Source organism: Bos javanicus, chromosome 1 (genome assembly GCF_032452875.1).
Source record: "Bos javanicus breed banteng chromosome 1, ARS-OSU_banteng_1.0, whole genome shotgun sequence".
NCBI lineage: Eukaryota > Metazoa > Chordata > Mammalia > Artiodactyla > Bovidae > Bos > Bos javanicus.
In genome coordinates, this window is record NC_083868.1 from 88,086,377 (window position 1) to 88,110,913 (window position 24,537).

At 33.2% G+C, this 24,537-nt stretch overlaps 2 protein-coding genes across 6 annotated transcripts in view; one reads left to right on the forward strand and one right to left on the reverse strand.

Annotated features, from left to right (window-relative positions):
- KCNMB3 (potassium calcium-activated channel subfamily M regulatory beta subunit 3) overlaps positions 1-21,620 on the forward strand; it is a 98,379-nt gene extending 76,759 nt beyond the window's left edge. For 2 of the 3 annotated variants that reach the window (XM_061415405.1, XM_061415403.1), the window contains exon 4: positions 400-960. In XM_061415405.1, the coding sequence (XP_061271389.1) occupies positions 400-798 (399 nt within the window). In that variant the 3' untranslated portion in view covers positions 799-960. Of the gene's footprint in view, positions 1-399; positions 961-21,531 lie in introns of those variants that run through there. The other variant, XM_061415404.1, reaches the window with a different exon arrangement.
- Positions 1,532-24,537, reverse strand: part of PIK3CA (phosphatidylinositol-4,5-bisphosphate 3-kinase catalytic subunit alpha) — a 92,820-nt gene continuing 69,814 nt past the window's right edge. For all 3 annotated transcript variants that reach the window (XM_061415328.1, XM_061415338.1, XM_061415344.1), the window contains 12 exons: positions 21,618-21,742; positions 20,658-20,739; positions 19,734-19,898; positions 19,414-19,517; positions 18,229-18,400; positions 16,426-16,532; positions 15,778-15,899; positions 14,868-14,946; positions 11,731-11,901; positions 11,027-11,144; positions 10,771-10,922; positions 1,532-9,979 (listed from right to left, as the gene is read on the reverse strand). In XM_061415328.1, the coding sequence (XP_061271312.1) occupies positions 9,709-9,979; positions 10,771-10,922; positions 11,027-11,144; positions 11,731-11,901; positions 14,868-14,946; positions 15,778-15,899; positions 16,426-16,532; positions 18,229-18,400; positions 19,414-19,517; positions 19,734-19,898; positions 20,658-20,739; positions 21,618-21,742 (1,668 nt within the window). In that variant the 3' untranslated portion in view covers positions 1,532-9,708. The remainder of the gene's footprint in view (positions 9,980-10,770; positions 10,923-11,026; positions 11,145-11,730; positions 11,902-14,867; positions 14,947-15,777; positions 15,900-16,425; positions 16,533-18,228; positions 18,401-19,413; positions 19,518-19,733; positions 19,899-20,657; positions 20,740-21,617; positions 21,743-24,537) is intronic.

Sequence of the window (24,537 nt, forward strand, 5' to 3'; positions counted from 1 at the left end):
CTACCTATAAAAAGTTGACTTAAATTAGTTGACATTTTGCACTTCTTTGTGTTTACTTAAGCACTGGTTTCAACCTGGTGATTTCTGTTTTGGATGCCATAACCTTTAAGGTCTTGAATGTTTTTGCAGGCCAACGGCAGAGTGTCTTGAGTGCTTAGTGGATATGGTAATACACCTCAGTATCTTTATTCCCACATCTTTGTTTAGTGCTCAGAAATGGCCAGTTCACTATTTGCCCTCCTGGCACCCCTTCCCCATGAGCTATGTAATAGGTCTTATCACCTTCAGAGATTAAAACTCTTAATAGCTTCAGCTGTGAAGTGATTTCAGAATTAAAACTTTAAAGCGTTTGATTTCAGAGCCAGCGCCCTCATTTTTCTTCCTCTTCCGTATTCCTAGTGCTTCTACACACCTAAGTGCCACCAGCATAGAAATGATTTGCTCAGTGGTGCTCTGGACATAAAGGAATTCTTCGATCACAAAAATGGGACCCCGTTTTCATGCTTCTACAGTCCAGACAGCCAATCCGAAGATGTCATTCTCATAAAAAAGTACGACCAGATGGTGATCTTCCACTGTTTATTCTGGCCTTCGCTGACCCTGCTGGGTGGTGTCCTGATAGGTGGCATGGTGAAATTAACACAGTACCTGTCCTTCTTGTGTGAAAAACACAGCACTGCATTCAGAGGTGAGGTAAGTGGCAAAGTTCTTCATATGGCCCAGCATCAATTCAAACTGTGGCGTGTTGGGAGGAGCAAAGGAAGGAGCAGAGAAACCTTAAGATGGTGGCCAAATTAGTCCTGGCCTTCAGATACCTGCAGGGTCTACACTTGAGGGCCTGATTATGCCTACTCGCAAACTAACTGTGTAGAAACAAAGCATGGTTAATTCATGTGGGAAAGAAAAATGTTAAAAAGTCTCATTGTATATTCTATTCTATAAATAAATATAAATTCACCATCTTTTTTATTCCAAATCTCTCCACATGAGCCAGGGAAGCACCTTTTGTTTGCACAGGGTAAAAGGAGCTCACGGTCATTGTGCTTCGTCTAGTATCAGCCCCTGCTAGAACCTGTCACTGTCAAAATAAGTGATGCAAGTTTCTAACCTGCTGAGCACTGAACAGGCAGTCTAGTTCCATGCAATGCAGTGAACATTAAAACACTTGTCAAAAAAGTCTTAGTGAAGAGCAGTTCATACACTACAGGAAGATAATAATCTGGTAATTTCAGAAAACATGGACCTACCATTTTACCTCATCATCCATGAAAAAAGAGGAAAGCTGCTGCCTGGGAAATTCACTAAGCTTAGTGTTATCTGTACTTAACCTTGCTATGTAGCATGTGATTTTTCTTTTAGAAACATTTCTTTCTAGTTAATTATGCTTCCCATAAGTTCATTTTGCTCTTTGTGTACACTCTGAAGGGAGTGGGAGAGGTGGCTAGAAATGTTATCAAGTTAGGGAGAAGCTGTACCGGATAGAATTTAACATTCATCTCAGATAATCCGCATCATAGAAAAGTCCCACATGGATAGTCAACAATTGTCCGTACTTTAATTAATGAATCAACCATGGTTATGAAATAGTATCACAAGACTCTCCCAACAAGTGCTTTTCAGATTAAGCTGAATATGAGTTGAAAACAGACTTCATTTTGAAAACCAATGTTCCTCAAAGTATCATTACAATTTTACTAAAAAACTTACATCATGGACAATAAAAAGGATGACTTTTGAAGCAACTCTGATACGTAGATGTAATCAAAACAAACTCTGATTCTAAGCCAGTTTAATGCCTTTTAGCAATAACTGCAAGTCACACATTATTAAACAAACTGAATAATAGAGCAATATTGACTTGACCAGCAGTGAACAATTTGGGTATTTTCTCCTCCTCCTAGTGTGGAATAGTGGAGAGAACATGTGTCTCAGAGTACGATTTTTTAAAATTTGTAGGCCATAATTACAGCTTTTCAGATACGTGTCCTTGGGCAAGTCAGTTGAACTGAGCCACTCTTCTTGTCCGTAAGATGGGGATGGGTCTTTTCTTTCATGACGTTATTTTTAGGGAAGAAAAAAGGCAAAGTATGCAAAACACCTAGGTTGGTTTCTGGTACCTCGTAGATAAATAACAAAACTTTTGCTAAGTTTGAATTTTTAGTTAGCCTTACTCCTCTTCTGGGTATATACCCAAAGGAAATGAAATCAGTACCTTCAAGAAATATCTGTACTCTCATGTTCACTGCAGCACTGTGCACAACAGCCAAGATATGGAACAACCTAAGTGTCCATCGACGGATGAATAAATTGTGATATATATATGTGTGTGTGTGTGTGTGTAAACATACATACAACGGAATATTTTTCATCCTGAAAAAGAGATCCTGACATTTACAACAACATGGATGAACCTGGAGGGCATCGTGCTAAGAATAATCCAGACACAGAAAGGAAAAAACTTCATTTCACTTATATGTGGAATCTAAAAGAGTCAAATAAATAAAAAGCGGAGACCAGAATGCTGGTTACCAGGGGCAGGGTGGGGGAAATAGGGGAGACACTGGTTAAAGTGTACAAACTTCATTATAAGATGAATAAATCTCATGATCTAATGTACAACATAATGACTATAGTTAATACTGCATTGAGTACCAGAAGTTTGCTAAGAGTCTAGGTGCTCTCATCACACACACACACACACACACACACACAAAGGTAACTACATGAATGATAGATTAGCTTGACTATAGTAATCATTTCATTATGTATATCAAATTACCATATTGTAAACCTTAAGTATGTACAGTTCTTATTAAAAATAAAATAATTCAACCAGTCTTGGTACCTTTTGTTGGACAGCTGGAACAGGGGCTGGGGTAAGGAGATGCAGGAGCCGATTCCTCCCCACTTTTTCTTGGCTAAGTATGATATGTATCTAGAGTTCGGAACATGCTCTTTAGAAGGCTGTAGTAGATTATTTTGTATGCCAAAGACTTCCATGTAATAAAATATATGTATGCATACACTTTTTAAGTCATTCCACAAATTGAGATTTTCTAGATTTCTTAAATTAAGGTCACATATCTATTCCATTTCTTAGTAAGTCTGACACCCACCTAACAATATGCAGCTCTTTGGATTTTTCTCCTAACATATTAAAAACAATCGGAAACCTAAAGCGTATGAAAGTGTGAAACCTGAAGTGTTTCAAATACTATAGTTTTCCATTTATATAGTAGCTACTTGGCTCATCTAAGGAAATAGAGACATTATGCTTGAAGAACAAAGTCAACTTACAACGTTAACTCAAACCATTTGGCCTATGAAAATTTTAGCAGTTATTCGCTGTGAATTGCTTAGAAGCACTAAATATCAATGCCCATGTGCATTACTGGTCCAAGAAAAGCCCAGACTTACCTTTTGCAAGGTTTATGATAGCTGAGTGCAAAACCAGTTTGCTTCTAGACGAACTTCACTTTTAGGTTCTGGTCATCAACTGACTTGGGAAAAAATCTGTCCACACATACAGATACATTCATATGTGTATGTGTACACATGTAATCGCTGCTTAAAATACAAGCATATAATTCTTCATGTTTAAAGGAAGTTAATATTTAAACTGATATTTCTCCGATATTCATCATCTTACTGCGACAGAAAAATTGGCTTTTAAGGCATAATAGTTTCAGGTTTTCAATCAACTAAACTTAGTCATTGTTGATAAGAAAAATTCAGCTAAATTTTGATTATTACCAACAGTGGTTTGCTGTTAAGTATTAAAAAGATGGTTTGCTATTAAGTATTAAATGGCAAGTGTAATTATCACAGTTTTTTTGTTCAACATATAGTACACTAAGGATTATTTGGACACAAGTTAAAGTAATTTTTTTTTTTAATAAACAGCGTGATGTTACAGACTGCAAAGTTAAAGCAGACATTGACAGTTTCTGATGAGCACAAACAATAAGTGCAGTCACAGGCCAAACTTCTTGCCAGGAAGAGCATGACTGGGACGAGGTCTTAAATTTAGTGACACTGTTATTATTCTGTATTCTCAGTACAGTAACACATGCACTTGCTGTGTCAAATACTTTTTTGGGCCATCATTAAAAGAACATTTAAAACATTTTCCTCCTAACTAATGTGGTATACTACAGGACTCTAACTCAATGAAAGACAAATATAGAGAAATAGATTTGTGACAATAAATGGGGCCAAAGAGGGTGATGGGAGCTCCTTTTTGAAGCTTCCAAAGTCCACACTGGAGGTGTCAGTAGTCTATGGTAGTGTCACATTCCCAAGATGTTGAAGTGTAATGTTCTAAAAGGATATATTCTTTTAGATTTTATTCAACCGAAATAAAGTCTTAGGACTGAACCGCACTGAAAACATTAACTGCATTTGAAACTTTGGTTCCACAGCCAGAATCATTTCTAGAAATCATGAAGGCCAAGCTCTCCAATAGGAATATAAATCTGATGAGTTTTTTTCCTATGAAATCAATGGCTAGTGACCACATTTGGAAATCTGCACTAGAATTAAAGAGGTTAGTCTTATTAAAGATATTCTGAGAAAATAATAGGACAGTGAAGGTTCTGCATCTTTGCTATCCTAGAAGGATTAACAAAAGAATCACCAGAAATATACACGGCTCTTAGCATAACCACAGAATTATTATAGTGAGAGATTAAATAATATTTTAGATAGATTCATAAACAATGCTTACAAAATGCATTATCCTTCCCATTCTTACCAACAGGAGGATTGGAGTCAACTGTTGGTAGTAAAAACCAGCTACCCATCTATGCTAATATGTACAGTGGACTGATCTTTTTTCTTTGTTGCTAAAACTCTTAAGCGTAGTTGTGTAAAAGTTAAGTCATAAGATTTTCTTATGGCTCATAACTATCTCTTTATGCTAACTAGCATGGCTGAAATATGAACATAATTAAAACCAAGCAAAAGGAATGGCGTTGCATTGACAAAAAGTGCAAACCCTTACTCAAGTGAAGCACTTGAATGAAATAAGCTTGTAAAAACTAACACCCCAACTTGGGAAACTCCTAATTGATTCTAAACTCTTCTGAATTTTAGAACCTTGATGTTTACACCTTTTATAAATGATGTCTCTTGACTAGGGTTAGCAAGTACTGTGTATACAAATATAAATGTCTGCAAATATACACATATCAATTTCACTAACAATAAAAAAAAACAAAACTAATTTCAAATGCTAAATTCAGGAACCTAGTACCATGAACCTCCTAGCACTACTGCCTTTTCCAAATGGCTGGAGCAATGATTAAATTTTAACCCATTTTTTTCTAAATGTATCCAATGCCATTAAAAACAGGACATGCCAACTGTGACTTTATAAATCAACTCTGACTTTATAAATCTAAAATACAGTGCTCTCCAAATTTCTGTAATATCAGAGCCAAAAGTATTGAATTGTGACTCATGTATTTTTTTTTCCTTATTAACCTTCTGAGGTAGAGTTACCCATCCAATTTTATCAGGACCATAGTTATCTTGAGCTGAACCCTATATTCTTTTCAGAAAGTGAAAATAACTCTTAAGAGAAAAGAAAAAAGGCTTCCCAGGCCATGGTACATAAGATACATTTACAATTTTTAATGTGATAATTAAAAAATAAAAATGGTTTGTCTTTATATTTTAAAAAACAGCCCAGCTGTATTATTCTCTATCACCAAGAATTATTATCTGAAGATTTTGTCAGTGCTGATTTGTATAGTTCAGCCTTCACAATCCCATCCTTGATGAAGAATTAATTCCCTCATGGTGTGCACAATATACTCTCACAGCTTTCAGCCTTCTTAGTGCCCGATCCGAGCAGGACGGATATGAAGAATGTAACTCATTCAAGCAACTCCTCCCTGTTCTGCCCCCTCCCTTCACATTCCCCTCTTTTCAAAAATATCTGAAGTATGAAAGTTGTTTTTAAATAGTAGAAGCACCACAATCCATTAACACCACATATGGTCTTTAAACTGAAATATTTTAGTGATGCCTTGGACATCAAAATCAATTTTTAAGATGGATTCTGAATGTGTGGGTCCAGCCCAGGTCTGCAGTTTGTGCAGATAACAGAAACAAAAGGAATTTATAACATTGAGAAAAAGTTAACTTGCTATATTTAAAATAATGCTGGAAATTATATTTCTTCAAAATGTGGCAAACACGGACTACTGATCAGGGTATGAATTAAATGGATTTACAAATCACTAAGAAACGAATCCAAGTTTATGTACTGTGACATTTCCATGGTGCCTTTAAAATACATAGGCTGCTCATACATTTTTTTAAATAAATGCCAAATCACTAGATTTTTGATGGAAAAAGAATACAGATGGACTGTGTTTTACCTACGTGAAAATCACCAATCCATTTAAAATAAAATCCAAGAGGATATATACATTCTAATCAAGTAATTGATTATTTTCCTGATTAATAAGAACTACACTTTACACAAAATACTTTATCAGCAGCTGTTTTCTTCAAAAAACCAATAGTCATAGTTTCACAGTTGAAAAAGTTACACATTAAAATATTTTACAATTCATTATATATTCACCGGGTTCCCATTTCCTAAAGGGCTTGTAATATAAAGCAGATTAGAAGGGAAAACCTCAAAAGTTGATTACTTCGACACTAAGTTTTACAGAGGACACTAAGAACCACAAAAAGCTTAGGTTCTATCATAAAATAGTGACCAAATTCCATTCTTTTTTAAAAAATCCAATTAAAAACATCTTTTTAAAAAAACCAAATTCTACAACATGATTAACAGATTTCAAATTAACAGCATTCTGAAAGTCTTCAAAATAAATGATTTTATATAGCTGAAAATATGATAAAAAGTTAAAGCATGATTTTCAAATAGTTGATTATTTCTTGCGAGAAATGTGTTTAAATTAAGTTTTATTTTCTTTAAACCTATTTTTCTTTTCTCCAAAATAGTCATTAAAGGAAATATTGCTCAATTGGCCAAATGAACCTGTCAAGTCAATAGTCAGTTATACCACATTCAATGACAAGGACGGTTGGTCATAGAAATTGGCCAATAGGAACTGATCTCTGATACTGAAGTACCTGGAAGTAGCTATATTATCACTGACTTGAAACATATCCTAGTCATCCCATGTAATAATTTAATTCAATTTTTGGTTCCTTGCCTTCTGAGTACTACCTGTCCCCTTTTTCCTTATTTTTAATGTTGTTTGCATAAACTCTGCTTGGATATGTTTGAAATATACTTTGTTTTTAGCTAGTTCACTTAATCTATAGTCTTTATAGAACCTGTCTACATTTCATCCAATGGAATTAACTTGGTTGTAATAACTCTTAAAATTTGGGATAAAATAAGCTATGTGGCTTGTCTTTTAGTGGCAGAGAGGTCCTAGGGGAAGGGACTATCTGGATTGATGTGAAAAATGCAAAAATTATATAAACTTTGTACAAGGAAGCTCAAAGCTTTTTTGGCACTCAGTAAAACACAGTTAGTTCTCTGTTAAAATCTCAGTTTCCACCATCAAAACTTCTTTCAGAATTGTATTATTTTACTGAGCGTTCCTGTAATTAATCCCTAATACAGAAAATACTGGGATGTTAGTATGTATTAACTGAATAAATCTAAAAGACAAAAAACATTAATCACAAAGTTTTAATAAGTTTGAAATTTCTGATATCTGCAAAAGAATCTATCTGGTCTCCTGCTTAAAACAGAGTTTAAACTCTCCTTAACTATTCCAAGACAGTTTAGAGAAGTTTCCCTAATTTTCAAATTAATCTTTCTTATTGGCAATATTATGTACACACTTTAGTGAGGTACCTAAGTCTCCAATAATTATGCCCTTTAAGGGTTCTAAAATAGCCAAATATTAAGAGTATCTGTATTAGAGTCCCTGTTTACTATCCAAGACTTCTACTATAGGTCTGATTTCATAAGTGGATATTCTTAAGTGATGCTGTATACAATATGCACTCTTCATAATGTTGTACTCCAATAATAAGCCTAGTCTAGAAAACTGTCAGTAAATTATTGCACTTTTTCTGGTGTGGCACCTGGACATTTGCTAAAGCTATTTCCTAGGGCATTAATCATTCATTTCAAATACTCAGTAAATTATCAGATTGTAGAGTGATGACTAGCCTGAGCCCCTACATTCTGGGTTAATGTTTTTCAAAATGTTTAAGAATGTATCTTGTGCTCAAATGCTATTTAATAAAGTTGGAAAGTGAGCCCTGATTAGAAATGGGACATGATCTTAAAATGGTTTAAGGTCCTAATTTTACTAGGGAGAGACTGAGTAAATAGCCTTAAAAGGTAAAAAGTTCATGATTTCTATTCCCCTTATGATAAAGTATTATTCATGAGCCTACTTGGGTAGAGGGGTGAAGCAATTAGGAAGATAGTCTAAATTGTGTTAATTTGGCAACTAATTTCATATGACTGAGGCATTCTCAACTATAAAAGAGGATGGAAGATGGGCGATTCAAGTGAAAACAGAAGACAATAAAAGGAGAGAGAACTTTTAAATCTGTTTTCCTTAAGTAGTTATATACTAGTCATTGGTATGAGATAGTGCCTGAACCTTACCCACAGATCAAGAAAAAAGCTGACCATGCTGCTACAAACAATAAAAATTTGGGGTGCAAAACAATGCATGACTATGGGACAGATCATGTAAATAAAGAATATATATTAATGATAGTTTCTATAATATAAATAGCCTTTAATAAAAAAAATAATCTTTTTAATAACATTAATACTCACTTCTATTTTCTGGAAAACATGCATGAAAAATGTATTCAATTCATTGCAAAAGGAGAAAAAAAAAGTCAATCTAAGGTGAATACTGTACAATTCTGGAGCAAAAATTATTCCTGCTCATTCTTTCTCTACGATGATTATTTTACTTTGAGGGAGCCCAGAATTTCCCTGGGAAATAAGAATCAGATTCTTGTAAATACTGTCTAGGAAAAAAAAAAACAAAACTCAAAATACCACTTTGTAACAGGTCTCATTTGTGACTGCTTCCCAAACTTTGCAGATAAGACCCCAAATCATCAAAAGGTTTGATTTATTAAAAAAGAAAAGTCTCTGTTGAAATCTCAAGAGTCCCTTACACCCCAAGAATTTTTCTTCATCAAACAAGGAGTCAAAAACCCACTTCAAACTATAAATTGAACAGCAATGGAAAAATAAGAAATTTTCATTATTTTCCAATCTTAAAGTAATTTAACATCAAACTCCAGTTTACTTGGACCTAATGCAATAATAGATTTTGTTGTGTCCACATTTCGAAACAGAAAACATTTGCAAGACAAAAAGAGAACATCATCCTTTTTCCTTCTCCATCATTTCTATATATTTTGGGTTTTTTTGTTTTGTTTTGTTTTTTAAAAAAAGATACAAACAATCTTTAAAGTTTACCTTTTTGGACTTAAGGCATAACATGAAATTGCGCATTATTCTAAAGCTTAATTTTGAAATGAACTAGTTTAGTGCTATCAAACCCTGTTTGCGTTTACATTATTTAAATTATATAGTATTTTATTTCTGTTCTTGCTGTAAATTCTAATGCTGTTCATGGATTGTGCAATTCCTATGCAATCAGTCTTTGCCTGTTGACAGTTATTAACAGTGCAGTGTAGAATCCAGATACTGAGCTTTTAGTTATCATTTCAGTTCAAAGCATGCTGCTTAATTGTGTGGAAGATCCAATCCATTTTTGTTGTCCAGCCACCATGGTGTGCATCATTCATTTGTTTCATGAAATACTCCAAAGCCTCTTGCTCAGTTTTATCTAAAGCTAGGGTCTTTCGAATGTATGCAATATCATCAAAAGATTGCAGTTCTGGCATTCCAGAGCCAAGCATCATTGAGAAAAGATTTATGAAGAGATTGGCATGCTGCCGAATAGCTAGATAAGCCTTGTAACACATCTCCTGAAACCTACAAGTAATAAGAACAGTTTGGTCAGTATGGAGTAAATCCTGTTAATACCTTCAGGTCTCTGCTCAAGTGTTACATAGTTATCGAGGCCTTCTTAGACAAAACTATAACATACAGCATTCTTCTCCCTATTCCTCTTACCAACACTTTCTACTCCCTGACCTGACACTAGAATGTGAACTCTATGAGTCCATAAGGAGTTTGTTTATTGCTGTCACCAACCCCCAAAATAATGCCTGGCACATTAGGAATAGAATAGGATTTATTAAATGCATGAACTGGTCTATACTAAAGCTTTTAGGGTTAGGTTAGGACCAGGACTGAGCTATACATAAAAGATAATTTTATAAAAGGTTTTTAAAAGTACATTAAGGTTTTCAGATAGACTAATGATACTCCATAAGGTGGTAAGAAAAATTATGAACAAACATGATATTCATGGCTGACTGAATTCCTCACACTGTATGACTAAAAAAAGTATTGTATGTAGCACACTATACATAATTCATTAATACAGAGAAGGTGGACTCCAATTTTTAAACAGCAGTAAAGAAAAACTTTTACTGTCCGAAGAAGTTTAAAGATCACTTTCTTTTTAGGCCTTAACTAATTCAATAAGTTAAACTGGTTTTTCTTTCCATTTCTTTCACAGCATTACACAATAAACACATGAAATATTCAGTTTATGCTACAATGTTAACATAACATATATTATTTTAAATTGCTTGAAAAATATCAATTGCATATTAGCAAGAATTCTTTAGCATGTGCTTTTGATTTCTTCAGCTTACCTCTCAAATTCTCTTGTCTTTGTGCATTCTTGGGCTCCTTTACTAATCACTATTAAGAAATCTTGTGTCAAAACAAACGGCACGCGCTCTCGTTTATAACCAAATTTTTTCTTCTTGTGATCCAAAAAGTGTCCAAAATCTATATGAAACAGCTTCCAAAATAAGAAATTATGTTAGTTTGACAAATGCGGAAATACAATGTTCCAAATTAGTAAATTTAAGAATGTCAACATATTTAAAAAGAGGAAGCTATTACTTGTCCATCATCTTTAACCATGATATTACTATTGTGACGATCTCCAATTCCCAAAATGAAGGTGGCAACACAATATCCAGCACATGATCGTGTAAACAAATCGATGGCCGCATCATATCTACAAGGAAATAAGCATGCATTAGTATGGAAGTACAGAATGATCCAGTCCAAACTGGGAAAACATGGGCAGAGTCTCTAGTGAAGTCTGTATTAAAACAACGAAAACAATCACTGACATTAGGGGAAGGAAGTAATTATGTTAAAAAATCTGATGAACTTTAGGATTCTGAAGTTATCAACGGTTTCTAAGAAAACTTCTAAATATCTCTGACCAAAGCATAATTCTTATAGTGAAAAAATACTTAGTGTGTCATTAAAATAAAATTTTTGAATCATTTTAACAATGAATTGGGAGTAAAATTTTTCATTTTCATTTTTATTAATTTAATGTTAATTTAACATTAACTTCTAAAAAAAGAATAAGCATTAAGAAAAACAGATTTTAGATTCTTGGATTTCACCAAATTATAAACAATTCTGATCATTTAAATGCAGTAACCTCAAACATTTCAAAGGCTGAACACATCTTTTTCCAAAGTAGATACAATTTTTTCTTCTGGTCTAACTCGAAATATACACCACCATTAAAAAATTTATCTATTGAAAACTTAGATTAACATAGAAGAAAAGGATAATAAACTCACATTTCCCCCTTGTTCTTGTCTTTGAGCCACTGATGGAGTGTGTGGCTGTTGAACTGCAGTGCACCTTTCAGGCCTCCTTTACACTGAATCTGCATTATAGTGTGAGAATTTCTCACCACCTCGATAAGTCCCACACAGTCACCGATTGACAGACATCCATAAGGTAACATTCTGAAAAAGGATCAAGATATCTGCAATTAGTTGATGAGATTTTAAAACAGCAAATATCTTTTTTTTTTTTTTAATGTGAAGATCTAATTGGCTTCATTAGGAGATTCATGAATCAAGTGGCATTCCATCTAGCAAATAGAAGGGTGCTCCCCAAAATAGCAAGTATTTTAATGGGCTAATAAAGGAATATTCTATGTGCAAATTTATCAAGTGGGACCCTTACTCCTTTAATCTAGTTTTAATTTTCTTTTATTACAGAATGACAAACATTCCTAGAAAAATCCTCAAATTATCTGCCATCATTTATTGTAACCTTCAACTGTGAAAGCATTTAACTGTACTTAAGAAAAGCATGAAGATCACTGTGGCAACTCAAAGTTTATAAACATTTATGACTTTAAAAATATGGGTGAACTTAAAGATGTTTAATGGACATATAAATGATACCTTAAGGTATCAGTTCTTAAGTTTTTGGTTTCAGGACTCCTTTGAACTCTTAAAAATCATCAAGGATACAAAAGAGCTTTTATTTATGTGGGTTATATCTACTGACACTAGAAATTAAAATTTAAAAATTTCAATATTTGTTAATTCATCTAAAGTATTTATATTTCTTTACATAAAAATACTTTTACAAAAGAAAAACCTTAAAAACCAAAACAAAAAACCCTTAGAAGAGTGATACTGTTTCTCATTTTTTCAAATTTCTTTAATGTCTGGCTTAATAGCACTGAGGTGGCTTCTCATGTATGCGTTTGTATTCAATCTTATGCAAAGTTTTAACTGAAGCATATGAAGAAAATCTGGCTTCACACAGGTATGTAGTTGGAAAAAGGAGTATCGTAGTAGTCTTTTCAGATAATTTTTCTTTTACACTGTTTTAAAACTTGATAAGTGATAGTTTCTCAAGTTGCAGTATGGAAAGTGAAACCGTACCAGTAAACTTTTCATACTCTGTAACATGAAGACCCACCCATTTGTTCATCTTGCCTCTGAATGGAACTTTTACCCATACATGACTTAATAATATCCTACATTGGTCATTTGGAAGATATTAGTTCACTCAGATATGGAGATCTTTCAAATTATGGTACTTTTTTTTATTATATCAACTGAAAAAAAAAATCACAGTTGCTAACATTGTCACTGATCTCATCAGAAAAATCTTTAATTTGGGGGAAGCTCACAGCAGTAGGTACAAGGTCCTCAAAATTCTAATTTTTGCTTGAAAGCTCAAATTTGATCCTTGACAACAAATGCTGTCAGTTGTTTTCTCTGAAGAGTCTCATATTGTTCACACTCAAGAAATTGTTCATGTTCAAGAAAATGTCTGCCAAACATCCATGTCTGAATAACCACATTCTGTCTATTAGTTGTTCTTTAAGTCAAAATGATGTTCCAGGATAAAAGCAGTTAGTTTAGCTCACAGCTCAAATAACCAACCAATGCTTTTTCCTTGATGTAAGCATACTTTGATGTGAAGCAGAAGTGCTTTAGGGATACTTCCCATTCACCACATAGAATATAAAAAAGGACATGTAGTCTCAAGCACAGAGATGTGAGGATTTAGAGAGACAATGAAAAAAGTATCTAATATGCTGTCACATAAGTACTAAAGTATGTTTTTTCTTGTTCTGTTGTTCTCATAGGCTACTTTCCATCTTTCCTTTACTTCTTAAATTCCTAAAAGAGTTTAACTTATTTTCACTTTCTCACTTAATTCCTTGTAGCCTAATTTCTGTGCCTACCATTTTACTGACTCTTCTTAAAACTAACCATAAATCATCAAATCCAAAGGCTTTTTCATAGTCCTTATGTTCTTAAACTCCTGAAGCAACTGATACTGTAAATTGTTTGTAATTCTCTCCCCTCGTCTGGGATCTGTGAATTACTTACTCTGGTCTTCCTACCCTTTTGATCATTTTTCTTCTGTGATCTTTCCTTCTATCTGTTCTGGTAAATACAGGAATTTCTTAAGGTGGTACTCCTGACCATTTTTCCTTATTTTAATTTTATTATTATTATTGAACATGCTCATAGTTACATAATGGGTTACATAATCCAATAAGGATTTTCTAAAGGGTTACATAATCCTATAAGGCTTATTATTAAAAAATTAAACTTTAAATTTACTTAAGTTAAAAGACATAATAACTTTCCAAAGATCCATCTACTTTTCAATAATATAGCTCGCTTAAATTCAGATGCTTTTTTGCACAGTCACTAATTTGCAATTTGACTCAAGATTAAAGAGTTTATAAAGTTTTAGAATTAGGAAATTAATATCAAGAAAGAAACTTTCTTTTAAATTCTTAACTTCTGAATGAAAACTGGGGCCTTTTGTGTCTCATGTCTCCTATGCCCTGTTCCTAAATACAGGTGGCCCTCCACAACTGTGGGTTCTGGATACTTGGCTTCAGCGAACTGCAGATGGAAAATATTTGGGAGAAAATCCAGAAAGTTCCAAAAAGCAGAACTTGAATTTGCTACACACAGGCAACTATTTACACAGCCTTTAATGATACTAGGTATTGTAAGTAATCTAGAACTGACAAAGTATACAGGAGGATGTGCATAGCTTTTATGCAAATACTATGCTATTTTATATAGGGACTTGAGCATCTATGGACTCTGGAATCAGCAGGCGTCCGGGAACCAATCCACAGCAGATACCAAGGGAAGACTGTTAGTGACAGTATGGAGGCAACTGCAGTCTTTACCAGCTTATGAGAGACAGTTCTTCTAACTTAGCTGAATCTCATTAGCCATTCTGAGCCAAGGAAGAAGAGGACAAATGGAAAGTACCTCAGTGTACTCCACTAGTGTTAGTTATTACTCTATACATTTATTTATAGATATATGACTATATTCTTTCTAATTAATATATAGCTTACAATTAATATTTACTAATGGTTTACCTTTTCAGGATAACTTACAACATACATGTCGCCTTACTGGTTACCTACCGAAGATCAAGACCTTGATTTTGCCAGATATTTTCCATAATGCGAATAATCTGAAGGGTTAGCATATCTTGCCGTAAATCTGAAATTCAAATAATATGTACAGCACCACTTAATGCCACAAGCACAAATTTGAGTATCACATCATCACAATGTTTTTAAACAGAAAATATATAGAATTATATTTGCTCTTCAAAATAATCTGTAGAAGCAATAATCTGAGTTTTTAACCCATTTCTAAAGTATCTACATAAACACATCTGTATAACAATGTAGGATAAGTGGGCACGTATTTCACAAAAAAATTAAAATATATAAGTTACTTATTTTTCTGAATCCTTAAATTTGAATATGTTTATATTAAAATATTTGAATTAACAGAATTCAGAGCTGAAAGGTCATTTCCTAATGGAAACCTATCCATGATACATTTCAAAGGTATATAGAATATAGGATATAAAAATATATTCCCCCACAGCCTATTCTCCAAATGAATTAGGACCTTCTTTTATGACTCCTTAGCAGACTATATCTACCAGGTTGTAGTTCTGTTTCTGTAGTTATTTGTTCAACGTCTCTCTTTTCCCTGCTAGACTATAAACTCTAAGAAGGCATGGATTCCGTTTTGTGTATTCTTACAACCTCAGGGCCTAGCATGTCAAATATTTATGGAGTGAATGGACATACATTTAAGCAAAATGATTTTCAGGCCTTCTGATTCTAAACCGAATACATCTTTTCATTTCAAGAATTATAAATACATATTCTAAAGGTTATGACATCTGCTTAATATCACATATTTTACCACATGCATATTCCTTAAATGGCTTTCAATAATCTTCATGGTTCATAAATATCCTGTGTATAAAAATATAGCTAAGTTCATGTATCATAAGTCCATTAATACTCTTACCATCCCCATTTTTAAAGATGATCTCATTGTTCTGAAAGAGTAATTCTGACATGATGTCTGGGTTCTCCCAATTCAACCACAGTGGCCTTTTTGCAGAAGACATAATTCGACACTCTTCAAGCCTTTAACAGAGTTGAAAATTTTACTTGGAACCTTAGCTTTGTTATTCTTTATAGTCTCAATTTATTTCAAAATACATACACTATATAGCTTTTTGAACTGTTATAGCAATTTTAAACTTTCTCCTCAGTTTTACGTATGAAATAATTTCTAAGGGCATATAAATAAAAAATACATAACAAAAAGCTTAAAAACTTCTTCTACATAGAATATATATTTTCCACAAATATAGGTATATAATCATTAGTTTTACAGATATTACATTCTGTTTCTTATCCAATGATATCACAAATTCTGGCCATAGAAAGTTTTAAATTCTATTGTTAAAGCAGTAAAAACTCATTCTGAATAAATGCAGTTCCGAACTTAAGAAAATATTATTACTCTTGTTTTACAGGGTAGGAAAAGGAAAGAGATGCATATATTATTGAATACAATTATTATGGACATTTTGACTTTTTTCAAGATTTTCTTCAGAGAAAGTATGTGTTTAAATATATCAATAAAACTGCCAATAGAGTTCCTTACCTGAGATTTCCCAGCTGATGAGCAGGGTTTAGAGGAGACAGAAAGCCCTGGAGAGCATCCATGAAATCTGGTCGCCGCATTTGCTCAACTAAAAACTTCATCTGTACCTGATAGATAAGCATAATCATGGTTAGAAATTGACTTGATAAAAGGTAAAACTAACTGCTAGTATCTTTTACGCATTGGAACCTCATCAGTGTGTAATTTTTGAATCCATATCCTGGACTGGCTGCATTCTAACTAGAAGGGTCTCTATAACACTCTATAACACAGAGCAGCACAACTCAGGCAGAGAGGTGAGAGTTACAGTACTGTGTACCTTCCTGTAAGAAGGTCCTGTATCCTGACAGAGGCTATGTTTTGGCTCTAGATCAAAGCACGGTCAACTATGGCTTGTAAGTCAGCCGCTGGTTTTTCTAAGTCACACTGCATTGGAACACAGTCACATCTATTCGTTTTGATAGTTGCTTTTACACTAGAATAGCAGAGTTGAGTAGTTAAAACAGACTGTGTGGCCTGCCAAGTCTAAAATATTTACTATCTGATTTTTTAAGAAAAAGTCTGCAGATCTTTCTTCTAGAGGAAAAACTATGGAGACATCATGTTAGCTTAGCTTAATAGTCTGACTTTTAAGCTTTTCAGAAAACACCACATTCTTTGTTCAGTAAAGAAGGTCTAGGGGATTGCTGGGAAAAGTCTCATGCTACTAAGTTCTAGTACATAGCTGGAAAGAAACATCCTTTTAAAATCACTTTTTTAGTCTACTTTATCACAGCCAACCAATCAATATGAAAACTTCAGTTTAGAAGAATACTTAAAATTACAAATTTAATATCTAATTTCTTTTTTCTTAACCTTAGTTACAATATAATAAATTTTATTATTTCAAAGTAGTCTAATTTCCTCTCACTCACAATTCCAGCAGTAGAATCAGTACAATTATTTTCTAATAACCTATATTTGAACTTACATACTACAATTGCAATAAAATCAACTCAGTTACATACTGATATTTAGATTAATACACGAACTTTCTTTTAAAGTTGTTTCTTTTCAAGCAATATTGGTGATGATGTTGAAAAAATTTATTCACTACTACTAATTTACATTGTCCTTTGGGGACTGCCTAATAAACTGGAATGTTCTTTTTTTCATTCACTAGAAGTGAGGAATAATCTCACTTTTTACTGTAGGTTGTGTTAGACTGAAAAATAGATAAGGAGGAGGAAAAGTTATGAGAAACCTTTATATAACTGCAGATGACTTGAATGTGTGAACTATTCACTGTGTGACTGAGTCCACTTTAAACTTAGAAATACAGAAACTAAATTTCTTTTTGCTCATTTTCAGGGTCATTACTAATGGAAAAGAAATGACACAGAGTAAGGAAAAATCAATTTCAACACTTAGGGCTAAACAACAAGGTCCTAATGTATTGCATGGGGAACTATATTCAGTATGTTGTGATAAACCATAATGGAAAAGAATATTAAAAAGGGCTATATAAAAGAGAAAGGAATGTAAAGAGGAAGGAACTAATATTTACTGGGCACCTTCCATGTTCTAGGGACTATGATAGGTACTTTGTATATCTGGTTTAATTCTCACATCAACCCTATGAGGAGTGTATTAGTCCCATTTTATAGAGGAAAAACAAATCTCAAGAGACTAATGTGTCTAACATTATATTGCTTGGATCAAAATCTTAAACTGCCTAATTCTAAGGCATATATAATGGGCTCTCAAATAACCCTGCTCTACTGCAATGAAGGAGTCTCAAAAACACACTAAAGAGTCACATACCTTTTGTGTTTCATCCTTCTTCTCTTGTTTGAGAATGTCAGTCAAGTTAATGAGCTTTTCCATAGCCTCAACTTGCCTATTAAGGTGCTTCAGATACATCCCACATGCACGGCAATAGGACTCCAAAAGCAGGCCAAACCTCTGACTAACTGTTTTATTGTGCATCTCAGATCTAGAAGACCAGTGCAAGTGAACGAGAGAGCAAGAGAGGAAGGGAGGGAGGGAAAGAGGCAGAGAGGGAGGGAGAGAGAGAACTGTAAATGAGTATACACAAAACCTTCTGTAGGAAAATAAGAAAACCCATTTTCTAAATTCAAAAAATGTTATATAATCATATTAACTAATTATAAAGCCTATCATTTAGGAGCAAAACAATTAAAGAGTTTCAGGTAGTTCCTGAAAATATAAATTTTAAAAAATCTAGAATTTTAGGTTTATTTCAACTACCTTTCATTTACTAGTCTTAGCACAGAATATATAAACATGAAAAAAGGAAATCAGGCAGAAAAATAATAAAACAAACAGGGAGGGAATGAAGAGCTCAGTGAATACTATTTGACTCTTCTTGACATATATGTCCCTTTTCTGTACTATGCCTGAATTTAAATTATTTTAAACCTAGCTTCCAGATTCAATTTTTGATTTAATATTAAAAAAAAAAAACATGTTAATTATAAACCTGTTTCTGAATTTATAAAAACGTGCATGGTTTATGACCTCTAACTTTGTGTATTAGATATATCAATTCTGTAAAATATTTTTGTTCTTAATTATCTTGTTTTCTAGTAAGGTTTCATCATTATTGTTCTGAATTCCAAGGGAAGATTTTTTTGGGGGGGTGGTTAAGGAATATCTTAACCCACACATACAGTGAAATCAATTGCAACATTAATCTAGACATGGCAAACTTTACTTTTCTTAAAGTAGAATCAAAGTCTTTAAAAATATTTCAGCTCTCATTCCTGTATAAAATTTAGTTTTAATTTTACTGCTTATTTAATGTTAAAGAGAAAAAGCTGAGAAAGTTCATGGTACAATATACTTTCAGTATAGAAAACTCTTCTGGATAAACAAAAACAATAGTAGATAAGTAATACAGAAGTATACATTAATACATGTATACATTATACATTAGAATAAGTGATATTTATATAAAGAATTAAATGGAAAAATAATTTGACTTACTTTAAATGCCAAAAGAAAAAGTGACCGATCCTTTGATTAGTTAACGCTTTTTTGAGTAAAAATCTCACAAGCAGGTTATCCAAATACTGTTCATATTTTAGTACCTATGTCAGTAAAAACATACATAAAAACAAAGCTACATCAATCAGTGTAAGTTTCTTCATTGCTGAATTTAAAGAAAAAAATTTTTAGGAAGAAAATAGATACTCTTGATGATAAAACTGATTTTTACAAAAGTATAAAACCAGCTAATACAGCATTTTTTGCAAATTGCATGGATTTAAAATAAAACATTATTTTTCTATTTTACATTATTTTACCTGTACTAGCTGAATTAGGTACTGAGAAAGTTTGTCATCTGTTAAATATTTTTCTAAGCACCGAACAGCAAAACCTCGAACCATAGGATCTGGGTAATTGCAGTCCAGAAGCTCCATAGCCTGTTCAGGCTTGATTGGAGGCCAATCTTTTACCAAGCAGTACATCTGTGTATGAGATAATAAATTATATTTAAAAAGCAAAAATAGTTGTGAATGAACCCTCTAAGACATTGTCTTAATTTCTCACTGTAAAATTAGATAAAAGCCCCCCTGATGAATTCAGTGCTTAAAATGTTTAATTCTAATTAATTTTTTCAGTGAAAGTTACGTAAACGGTATTTTTCTTTACTACACAGATCTTCCTTGACTTACAATGGGCTCATGTCTTGATAAGCTTATCATATGTTGAAAATAGCTCAATGCATTTAGCACATAATCTACTGAACATCATAGCTTAACTCAGACTACCTTAAACATTCTCAGAACACTTATATTAACCCACAGTTGGGCAAAACCATCTAACACAAAGCCTATTTTATTACGGCTGTATGGGTACCGACTAGTCATAAGGATACTGGTTGTTTACCCTCAGGATCACCTGGCTGCCTGAAGCTGTGGCTCACTACTGCTGCCCAGTATCAGGAGAGACTATTTTACCACATATTGCTAACCTGAGGAAAGATCAAAATACAAAATTTGAAATAGTTTCCACTGAATGCATATCACTTTCTCACTACTGTAAAGTCAAAAAATCTTAAGTTGAACTATGGTAAGTTGAGGACCATCTGTATTATCATTATTAATTAATTTAAAACACAGTCTATTTCATCTCTTACACTTATACAGATTTTCTGAGAGAAAACAATTTGAACGACATACCAAATTTGTGCAACAGTTATTCAGTAATTTCAAACATGCATTTACCTGAGCTACTTCATCTCTAGAGTTCCATTTAACAGACAGAAGCAATTTGGGTAGAATTTCGGGGATAGTTACACAATAGTGTCTATGTGGAAAAGACAAAATAAAAAACATTCTTACATGTTATCCAAAAGACCTAAATGTCTAAATTTTCAACTATGCGATCTCTAAGAAGTTCCAAACATTTTTAAAATTTCTTACCATGACTAGCCTTTCTTAAAATCAAAACAAATCTTTGTTTAACACTATAGCTGCACCTATATATATTTAGAGACAGTTATAAATGGCATGGAAGACAAAAGGAAAATCCAAATGGAGGACAACTACTTAGGAAAAATTATAAATTTACAACATTCTTTACATAGTTTCTATTATTAATCATGAACCATGGGAAGAGTTCCCACTTCTACTGTGGTCAGTGGACAAAACTTACATTTAAATGAACTTTCTGCAGAAATGCACTGCAACTTTATTTAAATAAACCAGTGTACACTTACCAAGCTGTAGGGTAATTTCTTCAAACGTAAAAATAGGGCATTACATTGTTACTTTCAGGAAGCATAAGAAAATATGAAAAATGGAAGGAACTCTTAAAAATGGAAAATATCTAGGCCAACTAAATCAGAATTAAATGGGTCTAAAACTACAGGTACTTTTTGGGGGGGTGGATCTTAAATTTTATTTGAAAACAAAACCAAAAAACCAAATCTAAGAAAAGGTCATGTTACGGATTTAGAATTTTAAAAAAGCCTTTAATCTGTAAGTTTAGTACCAATGCACCATGATTTTCTAGAAATACTGATCTACATCCATAATTTAAAAAAGGATAAAGCTTATAATAAAAAAAGTATTAATTATGCTTTATTTACTCTAATAGGTAATGGCAGAAACATGGCAAGATCAAGCCAAAGTCAGTTCTTTCTTGTGAAATAGAAGAAACAGAGACTCTATCTTAACACTTACCTGTGGCTCCACAGAAAATCTTTCTCTTGCTCAGTGATTTCAGATAGAGGATCTCGTGTACAAATTGCTCGGAGCTGTTCTTTATCATTTTCTCTTAATTCATTGTCTCTAGCTAGTCTGTTACTCTGTAAAATAAAGTAATATCTTATATAATTTTCTTTGTCATATTTCCTAACCCTCTCCCTCGATTTATGAGTGATCTGCAAAAAAGGATTAACTTTCAATAAACTTTACATTGATTATTAACTGTTGAAAAAGTTTATTCTCATTATAAGACTTTATTTTCAGGGATAGGGGAGAACTAGTTTAAATTCTTTCATAACCCTTGCCTAAATATATCCTTATAATCACCGCAAGGCTTTCCAATTTCAAAAGTAAAAATAAGGGGAAAACAGGAAAAACAAACAAACACACACAACAACCCACTTTAAAATACTGCACGCTGAATTTTGGAAACTAAAATGAAAATACCATAACTTTTGGTGTAATTCCAAGATTCCAAGTAATGTATTTATTCCCTTTAAACACAAATATATAAGCCACATAATGAATAACTATGAACACATTAATATATGATGAAAAACACATGCCATTTAGGATGGATTATACTTATTCCTAATGGCTAAAGATGAAAGCAGACATCCATGCTACTTGGTTTTTATTTAAGAAGTCAAAGTGTCAGTCACTCAGTTGTGTCTGACTCTTTGGATCCTGTGGACTGTAGCCTTCCAGGCTCATCTGTCCACAGAATTCCCCAGGCAAGAATACTGGAGTAGGTAGCCATTTGTTTCTCCAGGGAACCTTCCTGACTCAGGGATTAAACCCAGGTCTTGTCTCCTGCACTGCAGGCAGATTCTTTTATCATTTGAGCCACCAGGGGAGCCCCTGGTTTTTATATATTTAAATATTGTTAATTTATCCAACAGCATAACAAAATATTACTGACACATATTCGCTCAACAAATGTTTACTACATGGATTGTGTAATTTGGTCCTATTCTTACTGCCTGGCTCAGAAAATAGTAAAACACCCTGTATTAACAGAGACTCTATTATAGTGGAAAATTAAATGAACAAATAAAGCTATTGGAGAGTCAACATAGACAGATGCTGTGAGTGATGTGACAGAGAAGCATGGGGTGGTTACTTTAGACTGAGTGTTCAGAAATGGCCTCTAAGAACATATTAATTTGTTATCCAAATGCCAAGAAAGAACCATCCACACTAAGACCAGGGAAAGATTACCGCAGAAGAAGGAAAGAGTCAAAGTGCCCCATGGACAGAAAGAGTTTGGTGAAGATCAGTGCATCTGAAGTCCAGTAGATGAGGGAGAGGACTGAAAGGAGGTCATAGTCACAGCATGTAAAATTTGCAGGTCAGGGTAAAAGGTTTGGATTTTACTTTTAGTGAAAGTTATTTATAGGATAAATACTGTTATTAATACTTGATTTATCTTTTATAATTTTATTATTCTGGCTGCTCTGGGACAAGTGGGAGACCAGGTAGGAAGCTACTGTAATAGTCTAGGTAAAAGAATAAATACTTAACCTTCAACTCATCAGAAAAAGAAGTCATTAACATTAATCATTTGGGTTCCAATGGACTCTTAGTTCTTTTACTTTTGTTTTTAATATAAAATAATTTAGAGAAGAATAAAATATGGTAAACACAATTTAATAGACATCTTAATAAGAATTTAAACATAGTAAAACCAAATTTATAATCCAAAATGGGCAACATATGTTCAATGCAACAAACTTGCTAATCAACTGTCCTGTGTGAGCCTGAAACATATCCATCTTGTGAATACTGATTCCAGATTTCAAATACATATCTCCTAAGTTCTAGCTTATCATTACTTTTGGTTTTTCTTCTCATACTTGCATTTTCAAAATACAATACTTTTGAAAACTTTGATGACTCATAATTTTGTTGAAGAGAGGATAACCACCTTCTTTGCTTTTTAAGTGCAAAACATTTCTATTTTTTATACTTATAGATATCAGTCAGAATAATCAATCCAAGGAGTTAAAACTTTTCTACATTACTTTTTTCCTTCCAGTTATTTTTATACACAACTGTCTGTAGCATTTAGCTACTTACAAAGTAAATTTTGGTGCACAACATCATAAAAGTTAAAAAGCATACTGGAAAAGATGTGGTGTCCAGGTTTTTTTTATTTAAAAAATTTTTTTTGTGGTCCGGGTTCTTACTAAGACATATCGTGTGATAAAGTCATTCCTGCAGAATGACTAACTTGTGTTAGTCATTTTTTGTCCTTGGAGATACACTGTTCACTCACTGTCTCTTGAGTTTGAGAAAATTTATCTAGGATAGTGTCATCTGATGTTTCACTGAATATGATCAATTTTAACATCATCATTTAAGTCTGGAGTAGTGGTTCTCAACTGGGGTGATTTTGTCCCATCTACCTCCCAGGAACCATTGATAGTGTTGGGACACATAACATTTATGATTGTTACAAGCTGTGGTGGTGATATTACTGACATCTAGTGTGTAGAGGCCAGGGATGCTACTAAACATCCTGTAATGAACAGGACAGTCCCTACAGCAAAGCAATTTTTGACCCCAAATGTCATCAGTGTTAAGGCTGAGAAACTTTGCTTTAAAGCACTATTATCCATTTCTTTGCATTCACACTCTGATTTAATACTTGTGAAATATTTTTCTCTGTCAAGTTTTCTTCTCTTTGTCAGTGTGAGTGGAAAGGGAAAAATTCTAAATTATTAACAGTGTTCAATGAAAGCCTAAAAACTAACAAAACAAAAAACTACAAAGATGGTGCTTGCAGACTTCTTTATACATCTGGAAAGATGATGGAAAACATTGAGCATTGCAATAAGACTGAAGGATGATGTAAAAGTGATGATTCACCTCACTATTGTATCATCCTTCTAGT